This window comes from Lygodium microphyllum, chromosome 13, assembly GCF_053477565.2.
Source record: "Lygodium microphyllum isolate KBCC chromosome 13, Lygodium_microphyllum_v1.1.10, whole genome shotgun sequence".
NCBI lineage: Eukaryota > Viridiplantae > Streptophyta > Polypodiopsida > Schizaeales > Lygodiaceae > Lygodium > Lygodium microphyllum.
Window position 1 is genome coordinate 153,449,825 of NC_141147.1, and position 25,357 is coordinate 153,475,181.

At 42.0% G+C, this 25,357-nt stretch overlaps 1 protein-coding gene across 1 annotated transcript in view; it reads right to left on the bottom strand.

The window, feature by feature from the left end:
* Nucleotides 1-20,482, bottom strand: part of RPS9 (ribosomal protein S9) — a 30,453-nt gene extending 9,971 nt beyond the window's left edge. The window contains exon 1 of the mRNA XM_087691945.1: nt 19,994-20,482. Coding sequence (XP_087548071.1) covers nt 19,994-20,389 — 396 coding nt within the window. The 5' untranslated portion in view covers nt 20,390-20,482. The remainder of the gene's footprint in view (nt 1-19,993) is intronic.
* Nucleotides 20,483-25,357: the final 4,875 nt, after the last annotated feature.

Sequence of the window (25,357 nt, forward strand, 5' to 3'; positions counted from 1 at the left end):
GGTGGCTGGTGGAAGAGAAGACTCCAAATCTGAAGAAGAATCGCCATCAAGAGGCTCGAGCTCCAAAGGAACTATCTCAGGAGCCCAACTCTCCCTTGGATCTCCAAGTACGGGGTGCTCCTCAACCCCCTCTGTGATCGGAACTTCCACGAACCGCACATCTCGGCTCGTACAGACATCTCGCTTTACAAGATTATACAAGCGATAACCTTGGGATTGTAGCCAACAAAAACCTTTCATCGAAAAGCCGCCTCAAACTTGTCACGCTGCGTCTTCACGATGTGCACATAGACGTCACACCCAAAGATCCTGAAATAAGAGACACAGGCTTAGTCCCAAAGTAAGCCTCAAAAGGTGACACCCTATCAATTGTCGAAGTGGGAGATCGATTTAAGATGTGGACTACCGTAGCCACTACCTCAGCCCACAAAAACTAAGGTGTCTGTCGGTGCTCCATCATGGTGCACACCATCTCGATCACACTTTAGTTCTTCCGCTCCAAAATGCCACTCTCTTGAGGAGTGTTGGTATTAGCAAACTCTTAGTGAATGCCTCTATCTGCACAAAAACGAGCAAACTCATTAGAAACAAATTCACCACCCTTGTCTGATCGCAAGGTCTTCAATCTCCGGCCAGACTGGTTCTCCTCGAAGAGAAGCCAATCCTTGAAGTGGGAGAAAGCCTCCGACTTCAACGTCAAGAAGTAGGCCTGTGTCATCCTGCTGCAATCATCGATGATCAATATGAAGTACAAGCTCCCCTTCAGGGACTCATTTCTCATCAAGCCACAAAGATCCGTAGATACAAACTCCATAGGTGAAATAGACCGCCTCGAAGCTTTGTTGGGAATCACATTCCTATGTTGCTTCCCACGAATGTAGGAGACACATGGCTACTGGCTCACCACTATGTCCGGCAAAACTCGAACAGTGATCCTCGTGACGCCTCCTTCTGAAGATACTCATAGTTCAGGTGGCCAAACCGAGCATGCCATAGCTCGTACCGTGTCTGAAAGGTAAGAAGAAGAGAGGTAAGAGCGGAAGAAGACTTCAATTTGTACATGCCATTCTCCTCATTCCTTGAAGAGAGAACCTTCCTCGATCCATGATCAAGAACCCAAACATCACTTTTAAAGTCCACCGAGAGACCAAGACAACAAATCTTATGTACCGAAAGTAAACGATACCCTAAACCTGGCACATGCAACACCTCGGAAGTGTGGGTACCACCACGTCCATCTAGAATCAGTTGCATCTCACCCCGTGCAGCAATAGACACTAAAGAGTTGTCTCCTATGAGAATCTACCCATGCAAGAGTCGCAAATGGGCAACACCTACTATCGAAGGAGTCATGTGCCGTCAAGCACCACTGTCCACGATTCACTCTCAAGCCTAGGAAGCTGTCATCGCAACATCAAAAGTCTTCGGTGTAAGGTCCTCAGTAACCTCTAAGTGTAGAAAAGCAGCTGATGAGGATGCAGCTACTGCTCCAGAATCCTTTGTATCCTTGGTATTCTTCTTGTCCTTGTTAGGGCAATTCTTATTCCAATGGCCGGTCTTACCACAAATATGGCATGTCGATTCTTCTCTGTCCTTCTTGGATTTATTGTCCTCCTACTTCTTTTGATCATTTCTTTTCTTCTAAGAGGCTTGACCAACCAATGCCTCCGATTTGGAAGCATTCTATCCCTTCAATTGTTCCTCTTGTTCCAAGACCATAGGAACCAACTCTTCCCATCGAAGGACTCCCGCCCTAAAGCAATAAGAGCGGAATAAAAAGCACAGAATCGTAGCAGCAACTAGGACAATAAAGTGATAACCATGTCTTCGGAGAAAACGGGCTTCCCCGCATTTTGAAGCTGCATCTGAAGCCGCCGAAACTTGTTGATGTGTTACCAAAGCGAAGAAAACTTATTTACGGACGAGGTCCGCATCTGCACCTCCAAAGAAACCCTCTTCATAAGAGTCATCCAGTTGTACATCTTCCAACCATATCTCTCGAGCTACCGACAAGTGCTCGATATGGACTATCACGGCTGTTGTACGAGACAAAAAGAGAAAAACACAAATCCTGGCATTCACTTTGTCCCAATGAGATTGAGCTATGGTCAACTCTGCACGAGCACTGGAAGAGAGTTTGGACTCATCTCTCACCAAGGGCCGGTTGATCTCCTCCATCACAAGCTCCGCCAAATCGTAGGACTCCAATATGGCCAAACATCATCACTCGCTAGATATGGTAATTGTCGCCATCAAGCTTCTGATCTAATGGAAGAGCCACTAGGACAGTAGGCACCTTCCGGTCCATGATCGCCTAGAACTCCACGTCAGTATCTGTAGACATCTTCACCTGCAATGCCTGCACAAACGCAAAAAAAAACCCCTCTAACTATGAAAATGCAGCCTGCTAGGCCTCTTGTCTCCGATTCTTGAACCTTCTTCAGTTGCCGGAGGTAATGAAAAGGTAAATCTACACTTGAAGGCAAAAAACACAGCTTTCTTCCTTCTCTAACAGCAAAAAAACAGCAGCACCTTCAACAAATCCTCTCTTTTCTCTCACACCCACGCTCGCCTCAGCAATGTTCTGATGCGCAGCCCACCTGCTCGCACACTCCCATGGTATGTTACGGGGTTTGTCAATCAATGTAAATGAACAATAGAACTTACATCTTGTATAGTTATAAGAGACCTTATCATATGCCCTAGCCAAAGGAAGTGTTAAATAAAATTTTACATAGTATCGCTCTTTGATCCCAAGAGGGAGAGCGAATATGTGGATAGAAATGTAATTGAGTATATTCTTGCATTGTTTGGAAAAATAAAATTGGTTTTGTTGGTTGATCAAACAACATTCTAAATGCTTTTACATTCAACTGATTGTTGAAATGTCGTTTGGATGATTATTCCAAGTGCTTGTGATTGACGGTAAATTCATGGCAGGGGTCTATGATGACAAATTGCCATGGTAACAAAGAAATGTTTTCTAGGAAGATGGTATTAGGGTTGACTGACTTGACTATGCTTGATTCTTAAATGAATTAATTAAGGAAAGGTTCTTTACACGGGTGGATCACCTCCAAGATCGCACCGCAGATTAACCCGAAAAGGGCACTGCTCGATTCATGGGCCGAAGGTCGAGTGGTGAAAAGGCCAACCACGTGAATAATGTTTCACTCCTAGGGCATGCGGGTCAAGTGGAGCTCTAGACACCCCTTGCCAAGTCCAGATTGGATTTGAAGACCTCCATGGCCCCAACATTTGTGGCGTTGGAAGATCCTATTCTAGATAAAGGATGGAAATTGTGGTACCGTGTGATTTGGACCAGTTACTTCTGCAGGGCAGAAGGGACATGTGATTTCTCCTGTATGGGTAGGAGACAAAGATTAACTTGAAGATAAGTTAAGGAACCTGCTTGAACTTGTTTGTCAAAAGGATTGATTGCTCTGTATTCGTGTCTGTGCCATAAATTATGCGAATAAACCATGTTCCCTAAAAGGCTTAATTAAGGGAACTAATTTTAAATGTCACATATAAATGTGGTAGGGCCTAATTAAATAACTAAAGAACACCTATTGAGGGAAGCAAGTGGGTGAAACCCCGACGAGTGTCCTATGGCAAGGTGATCCCAAAGAACTGGGAGGCTTCTCACAAGGTTTTACCAACGACCGACCCTTAGTAATTGTTAGGTTAGAACCCTGATTCATCCCATTTAAGGAAACCGGAACGGGACTATATCTCTAATCGTAGAGAGGCTGTGCAATGCATCCCTCTCGTTTCCCATTCTCTTTGAACCAAGTGCAGTATGGATCTCCTTCAGATTGGATATCTCTGCATAAAGTAGGATGTCCAAGACCCGACACTAAAATGTTGTCAGGAGACCTTGACCACTAGGAGCCCAAATTTCAAGTCGATCCCAGTGGGTTCAACCGCGAATGTTCCGTTACGAGGCGAACTTGAGAAACCCTAGGCGACAAATCCCGTAACATTCCATGGGAGTGCCAGGCAGCAACGCTTAGATTTGTCTCTCGATGGATCTCTAAAAACGTGCTGGACAACCAATAGGCATGCACGTTACAGTGAGCCTCAATTTGAGTTAGAAGAGGACATCAAGAGCTTTAACACTCAATTTGTCATGTGTTTTGACAAAGGAGGCAACTTTGTTTAAACTCTAGAGCATGTATTTCTTTTTCAATGAGTTTTAGGTGTCTTCATGATACCAAAGGTCAGTTTCCAGCTTTGTATTCCTTCTTCATAGGCCTAGAGGACTTGCTCACACCTGGCCAATGGCAATCAGTATTTTTTTGGCCACCAATATTATTTTATTACTGGATTTCAGGTCAACTAACGTCTTCACTCCCTCTTTGACCAAGTCACCTAATTTTCAGCCCTTTCTGCTATTTATAGCAAGGCAACTATTGACTGCCATTATTCACAAGTTTTGCAAATTGCTTCAACACACTTTGACTTCTGACCTCTCCTCTGTCTCCGATGCTAACATTTGTTGCCAGTTTGATCCAGTGCCCTCATTGACACTTTGGGCTGTGTGTAACGACTAATTAGTCTAGTCCTCATTGTATTCAGCATCTTTGAAGTTCACTGTAAATTTCTTCTTCCATTCTCTTCTTTCATTATAGCCTTCCTCTTTCCTTCTCTATGCTTGTTCATGTTCTTTCGTTGCGCACTCTCATATGGTATCGTAGCCAAAAGTGAGGACTCCAAGGTTCTAAGAAGAGAAAACCATAGTTAGTTTGATGCTTCTTGGAGCAAATTTGTCGCAAAGAATACCAAATTGTTGCTTTTTCTTTGGGCCTTCTGTGAAGGGTGTGAGATATCTACAACTCATTGCAAGGTGTAGCTAATTTACCCTCTATTTGGGCAACCTAGCACCAAAATGCAGATTTTTAAGTGTGTTTGCGAGTCTACAAGAGTTATGGAGTACCACCCATTCAATGCATTTGATGACTCAAATGAGGAGTCTATCTACTCTTCAAATGATAGGTGTTCTCGCTAATCCGAACCTCATGAAGAGCGATGCAAAGATAGAAAATTAGAGCCACTTTCTAGAAGGAAACACCACTCTAATAGGCCACAAAGATTGGGTCAGCCTTCTCCCCCACCTAGTTCTGTACATGTTTTCCATAGGGCCCATACAACCCTCGCATGGCCGTTATGGAACCCTCAATACAAGGCCAAATCTTCCTTCATTACCCTAAGAAGATCGACTTGATGGTGTGAGATATTCCCTTTGATCGTGCAAAGTGGAGTGCATTCTTGATACTTCGGGTTGTGGGCATTTTTCACTACCCCAATCCCCTATCCAGTGGAGGATCCCCACATTGGTTCTACGATGGACCAAGTAGCCCTTTGGAATCAACTTAACACTAGATTTCAGTCCTTTTTCTTTGTGTTTGCAAGATTCTATCCTAGTGCATGTCCGAAGACTTCAAACCATAGTGAAGGTGTGGAAGAAGCTCTCTTCTCTTTATCAACAAAAGACCTTTACCCACCATATTACACTTCAGAAGATACACATAATGGTCTCTGTGATGAGACTCCTATGATGCGTCCCATTAGTAAGCCAAAGGACATGCACGATGAACTTCCATCCCTTGGTCGAACTATCTCATCAAAGGACATGGCATTGTGGCAATGTTTCTCCTCTAATCAATTGCCATCTCCAAAGTACGATGTCTTTTACACCAATTTGCTTACCTCCAAGACTTCAGACACTATCCAGCGAGAGGAGTTATCTCCGCTTGTTTGGAGCATGAAGAGTGGCTCAAGGAGATTGGTACTAGTGGATCCAACTTTACTAAGGCTTTACTATACAAATTTGTGAGGAGGTAACAAGGACAAGAAGACCAAGAACAAGAAGAGGAAGCAAGACTAATTAATCCTTACACACAGCCCAAGGTATCAATGATGGACACCAGATCAAGCTGATGGCAAATGGTAGAACCAAAGACGAAGGAGCGCCCTACTATAAATAGCAAAAAGGGTTGAAGACTAGCCAACCTAGTCAAACAAGGAGTAAAAATGCTGGCCAACCTGAAAACCAGCAATAAGATAATGATAGCGACCACGAAAATATTGATTACAGCCTAAATGAGTTGATCACCACCTGCAAGTGTGAATAGGCCCTCCAAACACTAAAAAAGAAATGCAAAGGGCTCGAAATTGACCCCTGCCAATGTGGGCACACCCAAAACTCACCAAAAAAGAAGTGCATGCTCACTAATCAGTCCTCGCTATACTCAGCATTCTTTCAGAGTTCGGTGCAAATTTTCTTCTTCCATTCTCTTTTTCCATTGCAATCTTTCTCTTCTTGTCCATGTTCTTCTTCCGTTGCCACTCTCCTATCTTCTACTTCTCTGCACATCTTGTGTATGGTAACTAAATCCATGGCTTGCTCAAGGAAGCTGATTATTGAGTTTCCACATGTAAAATCTCTCCCCACCTGCAAGCCATAGAAACCCCCCTTTTTAAGAGATTTAGTTTTTTTTTTAAATTAATTTCCCCCCCCCCATTGTCACCAACAAGTGGCAAGGGGAAAAGAAGAGGGAATCAAGATGACAACGGGGAGAAAGAGGATGACAAGGAAGTAATCGATGATGAGAAGGGGGGAGGCCATGTGGCCTGCCCACCCCCCCCCCTTGGGTGTATCGAGGCCCGCAGCCACCATGAGGGCTAAGGAGCCCCGTTGCCATGCAGACGGCGACAAGTGGTGGTTGCCGCCACCGCCACTCCACCGTCTCCCCATGTTCCCCCGCCCCCCCCGCGCCCCAATCGTAAAGAGGAGAGGGGACACCACCTCTTCCTCCCCCCTTGCCGCCAAGAGAGAGAGAGAGAGAGAGAGAGAGAGAGAGAGAGAGAGAGAGAGAGACCCCCCCAAAAAATTCTCCTTCTCTTCCCCTTGTTGAGGGTGGCCACATGCATATTCTCCTTTTCCTTTTCCCCCGAGCTTATCCCCTAACCCGCAAACCAATTTTCCCCAATTGTCTCTCTTCCCGAGCAAGTGGCTGCTGAAGTCTTGTGTGAGTCACGTCTAAAAGAGAAGATCATGGCCCCCAAGCGGAAAATGTCGCGCACAAGCAACAAAGCTTCAGGCAAAGGCATCACTGTCAATCCAACCGCGATACCGGTTGTAAGTAATGTAGTTCGGAATTAATAGATGCTTGCTTAATTTCCGTATGAGATACGCTAGGGCCATATTATGCCACACGGGAATAAGACACTGAAAATGATAAATTTCATCTCGAGTATTGGAAGATGGAGCTTGCAAAGTGCATATATCAAGCGAAGTAGATTGGTTCACATTGCTAGGCGTTACAATTCATGCATAGCATAAGCAGCATATAAGATTCCGAAGTATCAAGCATTGATAAGTCTTCGATTAGTCTTTACCTAGGACAATATTGTTTAGGATTCATAGATGCACATAGACGGTACATGCATGGAAAAGATTATACAAAATATACACCGATGGTACACGGACTGATCTTGCATTAAGGTCTTGCATTCATCCTATGAAGGGTTCGCATAAAATAACAAACAAGGAGTTTACCTTGTGCTGCCAAACCATGAGTTGATTACGACTCGCACAATAATTCAAGGAATTATTTTACATTGGAAGATAGTCTTACATTGCTACAAATTTCTCTCACATTCCTTGCCTTGGGAGAAAGAAAGATAAGGGCAAGTTAAAATTTTTGCATAGTATTGCGCTAGGGAAAGGCTAAAAGACAAATGTCACTTAGAGAAGAGGCATAAAAGCTCTTGTCAAATTGATTATCTCGCATGGAAACGATAGGACCTACGTCTTGTACAGTGTTTGAAACCTTAGCATATGCCCTAACTGAAAGAAGGGAGTGTTAGGTCAATTTTACATAGAACCGCTCTTTGTCCCAAGGGGAAGAGCAGATATGCGATGGAAATGTTATCACATCTATTCTTGCATTGTTTGGAAATACAATTGGTTTTGTTGGTTATTCGATCATGCTTTTACATTCAACAGTTTATTGGATTATTGTTTGGATGATTATTTCAAGTGCTTGTGATTGATGGTAGATTCATGGCAAGGGTCTGTGATGACAAATTGCCATGAGGGTAAAGGAATGTTTTCTTGGAAAATGATATTAGGGCTAATTGCCTTGATTGTGCTTGATTCTTAACTGGATTAATTAAGGAAATAATATTTTGAGCGGGTGGATCATCTCCAAGGTCACACCGCACTTCAACCCGAGAGAGCACTGCTCGATTCACGGACCGAAGGTGGAGTGGTGAAAAGGCCAACCACGGAAGTTGTGTCTTACTCCTAGGCCGCTTGGGATCAAGTGGAGCTTTGGATACCCCTTGCCTAATCCGGAATGACGTTGAAGACTGTTGTGAGCCCAACGTCTGTGGCGTTGCAAGATCCTATTCTAGATAAAGAATGGAATTTGTGGTGCCATGTGACTTGAACCAGTTACTTCTGCTGGGTAGAAGGAATATATATTTTCTCCTATATGGGCAGGAGACAAAGATTAACTGGAAGATAAGTTAAGGAACTTGTTTGTTAAAGGATTGCTTGCTCTGTTTTCATGTCAGTGCTATAAATTACACGAACGAACCATGTTACCTAAAAGGCTTAATTAAGGAAGCTAATTTTAAATGTTACACATAAATGTGATAGAACCTAATTAGAAAACTAAAGCTATCAAGGGAAGCGGGTGGGCAGAACCCCGACGAGTCCGTCCTACGGCAAGATGGTCCCAGAGAACTGAGAGGCTTCTCACAAGGTTTTACCATCGTTCAACCTTTAGATATTGTTAGGTTAGAACTCGATTCATACCATTTTAGGGAACCGAAATGGGACTATACCCCACGGGTGAAGAGGTTGAGCAACGCATCCCTCTTGTTTCCCATTCTCTTTGAACCAAGTGCGGTATGGGTCTGCTTCGGTTTGGATATCTCTATGTAAAGTAGGATGTCCAAGACCCGATACTAGAATATTGCCAAAAGACCTTGACCACTAAGAACCCAAATTTCAAGTCGATCCCAATGGGTTCTACCGCGAACGTTCCGTTGCGAGGTGGACTCCAAAAACCCTAGGCGACAAACCCCGTGACATACCATAGGAGTACCGGGCGGCATTGCTTAGACTCGTCTCTCAATGGACCGCTAAAAAAACATATGCCAGGACAACTAATAGGCAGGCACATTACACTACATCTGATGAAAGAGCATTATACAAGCTATCATGTTCTCTTCATTTTATAGAAAGAATTCCCATCCTCGTAATCCCTTGAAAAAGTGTTTCAGCACACCCAACCCATCTCAAACCAAGTGTTCATACTATGCATCTTCACGTACAACTCATCACTCCCACCAAAGAGCAAACCACTCCATATATAAGACTTTTCTACCTGAAGTTGACACTAAATCGGGTGCTTCACAAGGTGCCCTCAAAGGCTTAAATAAAAAGCACCATTATTAGCAATATGATGGAAAATACCATGTGCTCCTTGTATCTCTTGATGTCAACAACCTCCATAGGAGAAACACCATCAAGCATGAACAATCATTGGGCTTGTAGAATAGTAAGCCCTTCACGCAGGACCAACATTGCTAGTCAATTCCACTTTCATACAAACTCTCCATACAAAGCCACTTTGGTACAAAAGAAACCCTTGTACCTGCTATGAAAAAAAATAAGAGATGATATACATGGCATCCTTTAGATCCAACTCTCCAACAAATCTATATGGCATTCTTTAAACTACAATTCTCAACCAAAGCTACATGGCATCTTTTAAACTCAAACTCTACACCAAAGCTATGTGGCATCCTTTAAAATCTAACTCTCCACCAAAGCTTTACTGTTACAATAAAACTAGGCAAAAATAAGAAATAAAATAAGTGGGATCCTTTAAACTTCAAATTTCCACTAAAGCTTTATCATTGCAACAAAATTAGGAAGTGAAGACAAGATGCCTTTAACCATGTCAACAGATATGTTAGTTCATGGTTGAGTCTGTGCATGTCAATGGGCTAGGACACCAAGATATTATCCTGATTATTTAGGCATTTTCCTAGCATTTTATGATGGTCATTTTAGCATTTATTGCTGGCCGACTTGGCATGATTTATAACATTACTTTTGCATATTTATTCAGGCTTCTGTTGGGGGTAAAGGCGCCTCTGCCTAGCCGCCCGTGTATTACTACACTGACGGTACCTACCACTATACACTGCAAGTGGCGGGCGCCCGTCACCGTCACTTTATTTTTTATTCTTTTAGTGACAGTTTGAATAAAAGAAGACCCAATCACACATTGTGACTATTAGAGTTCCCATTTGTGTCTCTCTCTCTTCTTGCTCTTGCTCTCCGCCATAGCTCACTTCCAAGCAAGCTTCAATCCTTCTCACCTTTCAACTGGTATCAGAGCGAGGCTTCTCGATTTCCCGAGCTTGGTTCGTGGCATTCTTAGCTTCCATTCAAATACCTATAGCATTGGGTCTCCTTCCCACCAGCCATAGCCGACCTTCCCGAGCTTCCATCGCTCCCCGGCTTCCCGAGCACCTTCCCGGCCTATTGAGGCACCCTCAGGGCATTGCTACAGAGGTATTGAAGTGTTCTTTTAGTGCTTTTATTCAGTTCTCAAGTTGCAGTCAATCACGGCAGCCATAGCTCAAACCCTTGGAGCTTGTATCTTGCTCCCTCTTGCATTTGGGAGCTTAAGGCTTATTGTGGGACTCCTTGGGCACCCCCTGGAGCCTCTAACCACTACCATTGAGGCCACATGGATGCACAGGCAGAAGAGATCAGCAAGTTTGCGCCATTTTTTGGCTGATCTGGACAACAAACTACAGCAGCTCACCTACTCCTCAGTGATGGCTATGTCATGCTTCTTCGGGCTTGGCAATGCACTTGGCAATGATCTCTAACATGTGTTGAAGCCTCCTTGATCATTGGCATCAGATTTGGGTCTGATTTGTACATTCCTAGGACTGTTTACAGCAGTCCCACAGTCATGTTATGCAGAAGTAACATTGACATCTAATGCTATGCTTGTTTGGGCACTTCTACTTAACCGATTTGGTGCCTATTAATGCCTGATTGTTTGGGGGATGCAAGGCACGTTATGCCATCATTTTGGACTGATTTTCTTGCTGAAAATACTCAGCTTTGAACAGTAAATCACTGATGTACAACAGTGGGCTGAAGCCTATTACCTCGTGTTTGGTTATGCCTATTGGTTTCAAGCTATGTCTTTGGGATATGCAATGAAGTATTGACCTTCGGGGTACGACATCGAGCTTGTCTTTGGTTCCGGATCTTTATTTGCGCTTTAGCTCGGCTTTGGAATGTATTTGATGCTCCGTCTTGGATGTACATATCGCATGTATGTTACCTATGTCTCACCGGTCTTGATATGCTTGGCCTATGCAACTACTACAAGCTAGTTACATTGTTTGGAGCCGATTGCTACTAGTGCCTTGTCTTGGCTTGCATCTAGCTTCCCGGACCTTGCTTGGGATATTTCTTGGCTTGCAAGAGTTGTATTTGGGATACAGTTGATGTCTATGGATGCTATACTTAGAGGTTACAGAGTCTATATGCTCATGATGTCTTATCGATGTCTGGTCTTGGATCTTTCATCACTGGTGCTCTCATAAGTCTTTCTTGAGCTTCTTGGCTTGATCCATACGGCTTTTATGCCAATGGGAGCATCATTGGATGTTTGACAGGCATTGAGCAGGTGGTTTGTACTATTGAGCTTTGAGTCTTCTGAGACTGAGATCTTCTTCACTTGGATGTTGCATGGTTGATATGCCGTGGTCCGTATACATGTACTTGGGCTGATTTAGGCTTCGCACTCCCTGAGCATACACCTCTTTGTGTCAGGTCTTGCCAGTGTTGTGTACACTTTGCCCTATTTCACAGGGGGTGTGCTGACAGATTCGTTTGACATGCTTGGGTGTTTGCTCAATGTCCGTATAACTGTCATATGTTGATTTATGCCGGCTTGATACTGGTTATGCTTTGACAATCCGTGGTTGACTTGGTACATTGATTTTGCCTACAGTTTGCTCTCATTGTACCTAGCTGTAATTTACTACAGCAAGCAATTATGTATGGACTGATGTGGAATTTTCATGCTATATCATCTTGATTTTATGTACTTTTTATGGTACTTGGTGGGCAGCATCATTAGCTATCAGTTCATGGTCATTTTGCCTTGGTTTTGGTGGTGTTTTGGCTATTTACAGCAAAAAACAGCAAACAGTTTTAAACTGTCTGCATTATTTTGGATTGCACTATGGGTTCTTCTTCCACAGGCAGTGCTATCTTCAACATCACTAAGCTTGATGATACGAATTATGCCTATTGGAAGAGCCAAGTTTGGCAAGTATTGGTGCAAAAATCGCAAATAAAGCCGCTAAGGATGCATGGCGAGCAGCGTGAAACTATGACTGATGACGAATGGGATGAGCTTGATGAGTTATGCAAGTTCACCCTCATCTTGTCTCTCACTGAACAGGTGCACTACAATGTGGTTGAGGAAGCACAGAGTGCTTGGCAGCTTTCGGATAAAATTAAGAACCTCTATGACAAGAAAAGTCCAACAAGTCAGATGTATTGGCTAAAGCAGCTTATGGACTTGCGTATGAAGGAGAATATGACAATGTCTGCTCATTTGAACCAGTTCCATGCTATTCTCAAGAACTTGACTTCACAAGGTATTACCTTTAATGATGAGGTTACTCCATTGTTTTTGCTTGGGACTCTAAGTGAGTCATGGGATGTATTCTACACCTTATGTACTCCTGCTACTATTTTGAACTTGCTTGATGTAGAGAGTTCTCTTCTACAAGAAGAGATCAACCGTAAGAACTTGGATTCCTCATGTATCGCACGCTTTGACTGTTAGAGGCAGAGATGGTAATGGCAAGAATGACCGTGGAAATGGCCGTGGCAAAGACTCGCAGAAGTCTAGGTCTAAGTCGCATGGTAAGTCGCGCAGCAATTCTCGTGGGAGAAATGCTAATGTGACATGCCATCATTGCGGCAAGAAGGGTCATATACGCCCCCAGTGTCGAGTCGCGCAATGAGAAACGCAAAAAGAAGGGAAAAGACAAAGTACAAGAAAAGTCCTCTAATCGCAACATTATGCCTACTAAATCCAGTGTGAAAATCGAGATAAATGTCATGCAAACTGATGACTCCGATGGGGAGTACATACTTGCAGCTAGTTCTTGTGATGCTACATCGTTGACCTAGGTGCCAAAGCTGACAGCCTCTATCCTCTTGTAGTTGATGGATCCTCTATTGACCATGTTTTGTCAGTGGGTTCCATCCCACGTATCTCTTTGGCATACTCATTTGGACCATATGTCCTTGAAGAAAATGAAAATGCTTTCTGGTTTGCAATACTTACCGCCCCTTGACTACGCATGTTTTGATTCATGTGAGCATTGTATTTATGGCAGACAGACTAGAAATAGGCGTAAGAAGTCTAGTAGGACACGCATAAGTGAGCTCTTGGCATTAGTACATTCGGATGTCTGTGGACCCATGCCCTATCAATATATGGGTGGTGCAAAGTATTTTGTGACGTTCATTAACGATTTTTCGCATAAAGTCTGGGCTTACCCCATTAAGCTTAAGTCCAAAGTCTTGGCTTTGTTTCAGAGATGGCTTGCATTGGTTGAGAACCAGACTAGGCATAGACTAAAATGCCTTAGGACTGACAATGGGGGAGAATGTGTCACGTGCTTTTGAGCAACTGTGTGACGAGAGGGGTATTAAGCATCAGTTGACCGCCCCCTATACCCCACCCCAGAATGGTTTGGCTGAGCAGATGAATAGAACCATCCAAGAGCGTGTACGCAGTATGCTTAGCCATGCAGGCTTACCACAGAGCTTTTGGACTGAAACAGTCAATACAACTATGCATATCATAAATAGATCACCTTCTAGTGGTTTGGATTTCCACGTTGCAGAGGAGGTATGAACTGGGAAACCTCCATCTTACACGCATCTACGTGTCTTTGGATGTGAGGCATTCTGCCATGTGCCCAAAGACAAGTGTACTAAGTTGGATCCTAAGAGTGTCAAATGCATTTTCCTTGGCTATGGGGATGCACGCAAGATGGGTTACCACCTCTAGGATTCGCAAGCGCGGAAAGTCATCCACAGCCATAATGTAGTCTTCCATGAAGACACGATGCATAGGCAGCCTGAGAGGGTGGTAGAGATACAAAGGGTTATATTCCAAGAGGAGCCACGTGCTCCTGCACAGCCAGTTGGACAACCTGCAACAGCAGTTGGGACACATGGCCAGGGTGTTGGACTGGCCGCAGAGCCTGCCATGAGATGGCGGTCTACTAGAGATAGACATCCACCTGATAGATTTGAGCCCTCGATGCATTATGTGTTGGTTACAAATGCAGGAGAGCCTCTCACTATGATGAGGCTATGTGTAGGGGTGACAGTCATTCTTGGGAGAGAGCTATGCAGTCTGAGATAGACTCCTTGTACAAGAATATGACTTGGGATTTGGTTATATTGCCTCAGGGCAAGAAGGCTTTGCCATGCAAAAGGATATACAAGCTAAAAAATACCCCTAGAAACCCCAAGCCGAGTTATGAGGCAAGACTTGTCGCTAAGGGTTTTCAACAGGAGTATGGAGTTGACTTTAATGAAGTCTTTTCTCATGTAGTCAAGATGACCACCCTACGCTTGGTTTTGGTCTTAGTCGCGCACCTTGACTTGAACATGTATCAGATGGATGTCAAGACTGCATTCTTGCATGGGAATTTGCATGATGAGATATACATGGAGCACAGAACCTTACAAGGAGCACCTAGTGTGCAAGTTGAAAAGTCTTTATGGCTTGAGGCAAGTACCTAAGGAGTGGTATCATAAGTTTCATGCCTTTATGCAGTCACAGGGCTACAGCAAGAGTGCTATGGTTCTGTGTCTTTACACGAAGAAAGCCTGTGATGGCTCCTTGCTTATTTTGGTACTTTATGTGGATGATATGCTGATAGCAGGAAAAGCTCATGATGAGCTGGATGCTCTTAAATCTCAGCTGAAGAAGAGCTTTGAGATGAAGGATTTGGGACAAGCCTCTCACATTCTTGGTATACACATTAAGCGCGACAGACATCAGGGACTACTCTACCTCTCTCGGAGGGAGTACATTCATAAAGCCCTTGAGCGTTTCCGCATGCAAGACATAAAGCCTATTGGCTGTCCATTACCTTCTTATGTGAAGGTTTCATAGGTCGATTGTCCGCAGATGGATGAGCAGAGGACCGAGATGGCCAAGATCCCATATGCATCAGCCATGCAGTTTGATGTATGCCATGATAGCCACTCGTCTAGATATTGCATTTACAGTTTGTATTGTGACGCGCTATATGGCTACACCTAGCAAGAAGCATTGAGATGTCGTAAAGGGTATCATGAGATACTTGAAGGGCACATCAGATATGTATATTTGCTATGGCAACCAGGATACGGGAGTTGTGGGCTACACAAACTTCAATTATGCAGGACTTACAGATAGTAGGAAGTCCACTTCCGGCTATGTCTTCACCTATGCTGGAGGTGTTGTTTCTTAGATGTCTAGGATTCAGAAGTGTACGGCTCTCTCTACCACTGAGGCCGAGTATGTTGCGGCCACTAAGGCTTGCAAGGAGGCCATATGGTTGGGCCGTTTGGTTCATGACCTTGGGATTGATACTATACCTACACTGTGTTCGGATTCTATGAGTGCTATTCAGCTAGCCAAGAATCCGATCTTCCATGCGAAGACGAAACACATTGAGGTGAGATATCACTTCATATGTGGGGACATGGAGAACAAGTACGTCGACCTTGTCAAGATCTCCACTAACGAAAATCCTGCAGATCTACTCACGAAAAGCCTCACTACTGAGCGCTTTGCCTTCCTTAGGAGATTGATGGGCCTTGAATGAGATGACTTTTTTCCTCATTGTGTTGTACATGTGTACATTGTACTATCTTTTTCTTTTCTTTTCACTCCTCACTGGGGCAGATTCGCCTTTAAGTGAGAGGTTGTTGGGAATAAAGGCGCCACTGCCTAGCCAACCGTGTATTACTACACTCATAGTACTCGCCACTGCACACTGCAGGCGGCGGACGCTCGTCAGCGTCACTTTATTATTTATTCTTTTAGTGACAGTTGAAATAAAAGAAGGCCCTGTCATACATTGTGACTATTGGAGTTTCCATTTGTGTCTCTCTCTGTTATTGCTCTTGCTCTCTGCCATAGCTCAATTCCAAGCAAGCTTCAATCCTTCTCACCTTTCAGCTTCTCCTCCACATTCATTGATCATTCATCACCTAACTCGTTCTAGTGGAGGGAGAGGAGCAGGTGCCAATGCCTTCACAGCCGGTGACTCACATTAGTTTTATACTATCTCATATCTTGGTATATGAATCCCATTTCCCAAGTATCTCTTTGCTTTTAAGTTACTTGTGTAGTGTTTTTTTCTTTTGCACTGTTTCTCTTTCCTTTGTCTCTTGTGTTCAGCAATTTTCCATGCTTCCATCACTGCATCCACTTCTAATAGACCCTACGTTTAATAAAGTATAGATGCTATGGCTATTGAGTGCTTGGTGCAACCATTGGCCTAAAAAATGAGTATATCTACCCTTATATAAAATACAAAACTTTGTTTATCTAAGGTTTTGGTTTTATCACAAGGATGTGAAATTTTGATGCTATGCTTATTGTTTGATTAAGTTGTTAATCAAATGTACAAATGTGAGTTGCGCATGTGATGTGCAAATTAGTTATTTCACAATGACAAGCCAAGGGCCCCAAGATATCAACGAGTATCAAGGGCAAAAGTTGTAATAAGTTATATTAGTCAAGTACTTGGTGGTACCTAATATCAAGTCTTGGCCTAAAAGATTTTATTAGCCACTAATGTTAGTGGTCACATTAGAAACTAGCCATTAATTTATTAATTAATGTCAATTAAGGAGCTAATAAATGCTCAAGATTGCTTGGATGACAAATTGGCCTAGGCAATTTAGTTCTTACTTGGTATGGTTAATTTCTTGAGCAATAATTAATCATTAAATTAGTTTTTAAAATTAATATTCTAAAAATAATTTAATTTGACTAAAAATTGCTAAATTTTGCATTTAGAAGACTGCCACTTGGCAAAACTTGCCCATGTAAGTGAGAGAAAGGCTATAGAAGGCTATTGAAGCCTCCATCCAATAGAGTGGAGATTGGAAGAGGAAGAGAGAGAGTTAATGCTGCAATTTTCTAGCCATTGGTAATCAACCCAACCATTGGAGACTGTCAAAGAGCTACCCTTAGCTGGTCGAAAGGCCATTGGAGGTAGGTGATAGTCCCTATAGACTATCTACACGTAGCAGCATTAAATTTCAGCAAATTTTGGTGACAAAACTCTGAAATTTCTCTCTCAACTTTCTTTCTATTCTCTCAACCAATTCATGACTTCCTCGAGAGATCTCAACCAAATTTAGTCCCAAGAGGATGCAATTGAAGAATTTTGGCTACTATAGAAATTAGGGTTTAGCAACCACCCTCAAAAGAGTGTTCAGAATTCAGAACCCAATACTTGAAATTTGACACCTAAAGTATGAGGATTTCAAAGATATTCAAGAGGCCAACCAGCCAACATTAAGTCTAAGGTGAAATTTCACATCTAAGAGGCACGTGTTGAAGGCCAATCCCCAAGCAAACCAAGGGGCAAATTGATTTGAAGGCTTGCTAGTTACTACGGACAGCAAGATATATTGAAGATTGAAGGAGATCAGGTTGGATCTTAATGTACTTCAACCTTTCTCAATACAAGTTAAAGAAATACCGCAAAGAGCACTAGTTTTGGGGCCAACAAGGTGTCTAGTATCCAAGATCGATAGGGACAAAAGGATTGGCCCTTCAAAACATTTCAATATTAACATTTGCATTTTCAGTCTATGTGAATTTTATGATTGCTGTAATTAGTGCTTAATCAGGCTATTTACAACCCTATCCAAGAAGGCAGGTGGGTTTCACTTCACCTATTGATCATTGGTTCTTTGCATCAAATAAGAGAATTAAAAGGTAAAAACGATCATCATATTAGCACCTTGAGTTATAATATTGGTGTATACCAAGGTAACGGCTGCCAACAATAGCTGCATGCTTCACTTCACTACGATCCCACATAGCATATCCAAGAATTGCACTTGTTCTTTTCATTGCAATGGATTGTTGTGTTACAGCACTATAAATGCATGAGGTACTATGTTAATAAAACTTTCTTTGGACTAATAGAGAAACAAAAAAATTCCTCCATTTGAGCCAAACAATAAACCTTTTCTAGCTTTGAGGGGGTGTCTCTAATCAGTATTATATCAAGCATTGTGAATACTTGTATCTATACATTATAACAAGGATTCTTATAGTTCAATCACCATATGGTTATAGATCTTCCACTCATTTGGACCTAAGGTCAGCTTATTGTTGTGCTTGACTCATATTAGGCTGTTACCTCTTGTGCAGTTGGTGGTATTGAGCCATTTTAACAATGCCCCTTGCATTTCTCATAGACATGCGGCTCAAGCGGCTCTAGTGTACCTCTATTGTACTACTCATAGTGCAAAATGTTTTCTTTTCAGTTGATTGTACTATACTTGATAACGAACATCTTTAATAATTTCTTGTTTCAAAGGAAAAACTATCTACAAGGTTTTGAGGTGCCTCAATGGTACCACTCAAAGTGCAACAGAAACTCCTTCCAGTTCATTCTATCATATACGGCTTCCAATATCTTTAAGAAATCTTCAAACACTTTTAATGATTCCTACATCTGATCACTCATTAAAGTCTCTTGTAGAATTGTTCACACCATGGACCATTAAAAAATAGCTCTCAACAAAAGCTTGACCATCCAAGCAGAGCCTTCAGCACCAGTTAGCATGGCAATCTTGGCAACCAAATGCAATAGCGGCCTTCTTGTGCCTCTAAAGGACAGCAGATTTTTTTTTCTGCAGTTCAAACCAAAAAAAAAAAGAGAGTCCAGCATTCTATATTCAATTCACCTAGTTTTTAATTCAAAATTTGAAATGACTAGGATATGATCTGCTGCTTGCAGTATTGAGTAATCCTACATGGTCTTTCAACTGAATCATTTACCGTTGTAAAGCTTGTCTCAAGCATGTTTCATGGGTCTTGTGCAAACTAACTAATGATATGATTGCCACAAGATGCATAGGACATATTATGCTAGAATCTCTTAGATGAATTGCAGACAGGGAACAGCTGTGTAGAAACCAGCAGATAAGTTTGGTTGATGCACATCAGACCTAGTCAAATCCATAAAAAGTAGTTCTTCCCTCGTTGAAGAATCACATCTCCAATTTCGCACCAACTTAGGGACTCGCACACCAACTTAGGGACTCACACAAAACTCTCTCTCAACCAGGCGTGCGCATTTCTGACAAGCTACTAAGACCTCCCTTCACTTCTCTAAGAAACTCCTTCCTTGTGACTTGTTCCAACAGACCATGTCTTCTTAGACAGACAGATATATATTTTTCTTGTAGCAGACTTGATGGAATAGACTGGCACGAGGCAAAACTGTAGACAGACGGAACATCATAGAATCGCAGTTGTGCATTAGCATTATTTAACAGCTGCAATATGCAGTTTGACGCCTCATCTATATGTTCTTATCCAGATGATCATTACACTTGCGACTTGCATTCACAAGACTATCCATCCAATTGCCACTTAAGAATGTAGTTAGAGCTATAGCAAAGATCCCTACCCTAAGAATTAGTCAGTTATATTAACTGACTAATTCCCCATCCAGATGCTCCTGATCATTCTATTCACAAGAGTCTCCATCCAGCGGACACTTAAGGTTGTAATTAGAGACGTTAGCTTCGGTATCAATGTCATAAGCCGCTTTGAATGTATAGGAGAGGGTGAGGGTAAGAGGTTCAAAATACCTGAGCGGTCCTGCAATTGATGATAATCCGTCCGGTACCCTCGAGCAAGCAGACACGAGCTACTGCCGTTTTGCGGCGGCCCGTGCCAAGGAGCTTCTGCGCAGCAATGCCGCCAGGCATGGCCGCCTTCACAAACTTCTCGATGCTCTCGCGCTCTTCTGCCAGGGTTGAAGCACTGGCAGAGATACTCCTGGGGGGCGCATGCTTGCGGGAATGAGCCGGTAAGGGTTGGGGCTTGAAGCGGAACGTAATGCCGGAGAAACCAGACGAGCGCGAAGCTAAGAAGCAAGCAGAAGAAGGCGAAGAACAGGCATTAGACGAGGACGGCGGAGAGCAAGAAGGAGAAGGGGAAGTCAAGGAGAGGGACTGAAAAGATGAAACCAATGCCTTCGCCATGGCTGCTGCCTATTGCTCGTGCAGCAAAATCCCCTACTGGCCTAAGCTGCTTGTTTTGGATAACACAGTCTCGTTCTCCCTCTCTCCATGCGCGGATGGATGGATTGAATATATTTCGTTTTGTTTTAATTATAATATAACAAAAGCCAAAAAAAACATTTTTCAGAATGTGTAATTTTATCATGTCTAATGGGATTGATTTATTGAATCAATATTTTAATTTTACATCAGGCTGTGTTGATGGGCACACGAAAAGTTGACTTGGGCAAGCACCACCTGGCTACAGAGTGGGTAGCAGTTTTCTAGCCGAAAATTATTCGTCCACCATCTGTTTGCAAGTGTTTATACACTACCCACACCCTGTCCACTGGACACTTCCCGAATGAAACCCTCAAAACCGCAATGTGCATTAGTTTATCTCATATTAGTGGCATAATAATCAGCATTAATCATTATTGGCATTACAATGAAACTTAAAATATCTTATCGATGCTCTCATTGGCATGAATCGCGTAAAATGATGCCATTAATGAAAAAAAAACACAATTAATTTCAATTGACTAATTGATTACAATTGAGATTCTAACTTTGCTAAATAATAAATAGAGAATAGGGGAGTCGAACCCCTTCACCATGCTATGAGGTAGAAATCTACCCATCTCTCTACGAGAAGGTGGAAAGAGGGAAAATTAATTGATACACCACCCCTCTTCCCACTTGCAATGTAGATGCAAGAGAATAGTAGTCTTTGCTATCATCGTTGTTGGCCTCCTCCACAGAGTCAAAATCTCCAAATACCATTCTCACATTAGCATTCTCTCTCTCTCTCTCTCTCTCTCTCTCTCTCTCTCTCTCTCTCTCTCTCTCTCTCTCTCTCTCTCTCTCTCTCTCTCTCTCTCTCTCTCTCTCTCTCTCTCTCTCAACATGGTTCGAGCAACATTGTCCCTTCGAGCTACTCCCCCTCCTTAATAGGATCTCGGTGCTGGCTCTGCTAATTGAGCTCTTTGAACTGCTTGCATGGTATCTGTGATGGTTAATGTTGAAATCTCTGCTGATGTATTTCTCAAACTATTTTATTGGTCCATGTCCTATCGAGGTGCATTACTTTCTCTCTAAAGTTCCGCTATCGCTTCACATATCTATACATCACCAAAACTATCTCCTTGCACAATGCATATATTGTGTAGAATAAGGCATGCAACCACCATCTTTGGGACGTTTTGTAAAAGCATATCACATCTCTTCAATAATATGTGAAAGTGTGCTTTAAGGATTCTAAAGGCCCTTTCACGACTAGCATACAACTGCTTAATTGTATTAGTTTCGATAATAATGTTCTAGTGATAGTCCATCCTTACTACCCTTGAAAAGAGGTAGCATCCAAAAGCGTCTAGGATGAGCACAATCACCTAGTAGACAATATTGACTCAAAGCTTTGTTTGCACATGGCTTTCCTAAATCTAACAGTTGAAAGACATTCCAATCATACATAGAATCTGCCCAACCAATGTTATAGTCCCAAACAACACAATTCGTTGCCACAATAATTTGAAAAATCCTAAAGTGGAAACCTTTCCTATTGAAATAATCTTCATGGTTTTTTCTTGGGGTAATGATCGGTATATGACTTCCATCTACTGCACCAATGACAAACACTATACCTCAAATGCCTTGAAATGCATATGCAAATTTTTGCATTTGGTGTGTTGCTGGCCACTTTATGTACATATTGTGTAATCCAAATACGACCAATGAATCACAAAAAGTCCAAAACAACCATTTGTATAAACAATGTCGAGACACTATATAAATTTGCTATGAGTCAAATTGAGCCACTTGCAAGCCAATGTAGGGCCACACAAACTCGCTTCTCGACAGGTATCACTCTTCGATAATTCATGTTCTTGCATTGCATTTGTGATACCAGCTTCACAACAATGAGATATCCAAATGTGCCCCTACTAACTCGTACCTACTTTTAAAATTTATGTTTAACTCCCTAAAAGCCCCTACTCCATAAAGGTCTATGGTCTGGGCATGATTTTTGGGTATGTCTTTAGTGAGCTATCCTAGCTTGATAAGCAACATAACCTTGGGCCATACACTCTATCAAAATATAATTCATAATGTCAACATCACTTAATAGTAACTCAAATATTGCCATGACAACAACTACAACCCCAATAACACAAATTATCAATAGACTTTCATCGTCCATTTGCCTATAAAAGGATACAATAGAACATTATTAGATAAATTTGAGGAGCAATATATAATTACGCTTAAATAAATTGACAAAAAATGGATGAAATCTTTTGAAGTAAACTCTTCAATAAATCTTTTTTGAGACTTTTGATTACATCTAATAGCCTAGATATAGAGGAGTCAAGTATATCCATGATAATGAGCCTACGCTCCTCAAATGCTTTCTTTTCCTCCAAGTTTACCTTTTGGTTTGGCTAACATTAATCGAGTGGTCCTAGCCATGTCACTAAGAGACTTATTTATCTTTCTACCCTTTTTTTGTTGAAATATTAGAGTTGTAACATAAAGAAGTGTGGAGAAGAGGGAGAAGAGAGCTCACAACGTAGAAGAAGAAGATCTTGCTTATTTGGTTGCTCAAGAAATACAACTCATACACTCTCTCTTCTACATCGAGAGTGACCTTTGGCCATGTCCTTACTAGAGCTAGGGTTAGGGTTTCCTTGTCCTCTAGTCCATTCATACCTCACCTTCCCTCATGCACCCTTGCTTACACAAGGTTCTCATGCTATACTTCTAACACCCCTCCTCCCCTCAATGCTAAGGTGACATTGGATTGCATAGCATGTAAATGGTTGCCCCCCTCAATGAATTAGTGGGATGCCTTTATAAAGTAGGCTATAAGGATGTTTATGCAAATGTGATACACATGATACTAGAAAAGGCGGTCATCATGTGCTTTGGAGATTTGGCCTCCAATTCTTTTGGTGCTTCAATGGAGTTAGGACATTTACTAGTGATATGTATTGTCTGTTGATATTTGTTGCACTTCATCTCATTGGGATATTTTTTCTAGCAATTGATTACAATATGTCCCTTTTTATTACAAAAGGAACATTTAGTAGAAACAGTACGGACTAAGAGTTGATAACGGGTTGTTGAGGTAGATGTCGAGCTAGTGCTACCTTCCCTTTGATTTCTTTTCTCCTCATCCAAACAAGACTAAATGACACCTTCAAGTGTAGGATCCCACTTCTCCTTTGTGGTTTTGCAAGTTGATCAATGTGGTAGATTAAGGATTCATACTGATGCAACATTATTATGGCTTAGGCTCTTTCATCATCTTCTACATCTATAGGGTTGGATGGGTCATTGGCCTTGGTCCCTTTGACAAAGGGCTAGTAGCCTCCTAAATAGAATTATGGGCCTTATCCCTTCTATATGACTCATAGACATGTCCCCAATGCTTCTTACACATCCTTGTCAAACTCTAGAAATAATGATCCTAGTTGTGTGGCTACCTTGGGCCAAATGTCAACTCCTTGCTTTGGTGGTTTTGAAAACTCACCACTCATGGATCCTCATATATGAATGAGTTGTACCGTACATGTATCCTTCCATTGAGCAAACCATTTTTTTGTAGTTGTTGGATCTTATGCCTAGGGTGGGGTTTCCTTATTCTTTCCTTTTCATGCCCTTTTTGGTTTAGGAGACCTTGCCATATCAGACTTGAATGAAGCTTGTTGTGGATGCTACTTATTAGCAATTTCAACTTATGGTACTATTGACACTTGGGTATGGATCACATCAACCTCATCACATGTATCTTGGATTGGATCACAAGAAATCATTGCTTGTGGTACTTGTGGAGCTTATGCGTGTTGTACTTGTGAGGGGCTATTATGAGAACTATGCAGTGACACGCACTTGACTGTAACTGAAAACCCATAGAAGCATGCATGATTGAGTAATGCAAAGGAGTGTTGGTAAAGTTTTAGTGACCTTAGTGCTAGGGTTTGTATGACTTGAACTTTGCCTCACAAGATTAGCAACAAATATCAAGGGAGGGGAAGGGCAAGAAGTGAGTTTTTTTTTGTAACCTCTTTATTCTTATTCCACATAGTTCACTTATTCTAGCCTTAGATGTACCCACCTCCACTTCCACCACCGTTGTCCTCGCCAACTGTACCACCAGCACCACCTTCTCTCTCTCTCTCTCTCTCTCTCTCTCTCTCTCTCTCTCTCTCTCTCTCTCTCTCTCTCTCTCTCTCTCTCTCTCTCTCTCTCGTAACCCAAAACTAATTTGTGCTAGCACTCTAGATTGATAAAATCTGTATTATGAAAGGTGTTTCAACAAATAGTTCTCTTTCTCTCTCTCTCTCTCTCCTTTGCAATATGGAAACATTTGTACAAGCACTCCAAATCAATAAAACTTGTATTACATTGGATTGTGAAATGTGTTGCAACTAACAGTTCTCTCTTTACTAATATATAGCTCTCTCTCTCTCTCTCTCTCTCTCTCTCTCTCTCTCTCTCTCTCTCTCTCTCTCTCTCTCTCTCTCTCTCTCTCTCTCTCTCTCATTTGCAAAACAAAAGTATTTGTGCGAGTACTCTAGGTTTGACAAAAAATATTTTACATTGGATTATGATATGTGTTGCAACAAATAGTTCACTCTTTACTTGTAAATAGTTCACACACACACACACACACACACACACACATTTACAATGCAAAATAATTTCTACAAGTAATCCAGATCTAGATTTGTATTCCATTGACTTTTGGCAACAAGTGTACTATTGTTCCACAAATTGATAAACAATGATAATAAAAATTAATCATAAATTTGATCATAGCTAACCAAGCAAGGTATATCCATATTTTTTCAACAAAATAAATCCATTTGCTCTAAGAATTATTAGAGTCTTTACTTTGCTAGTCACACTATGGGCGACATTGGAAAAGTTCTTCTCTTTCCAAATATG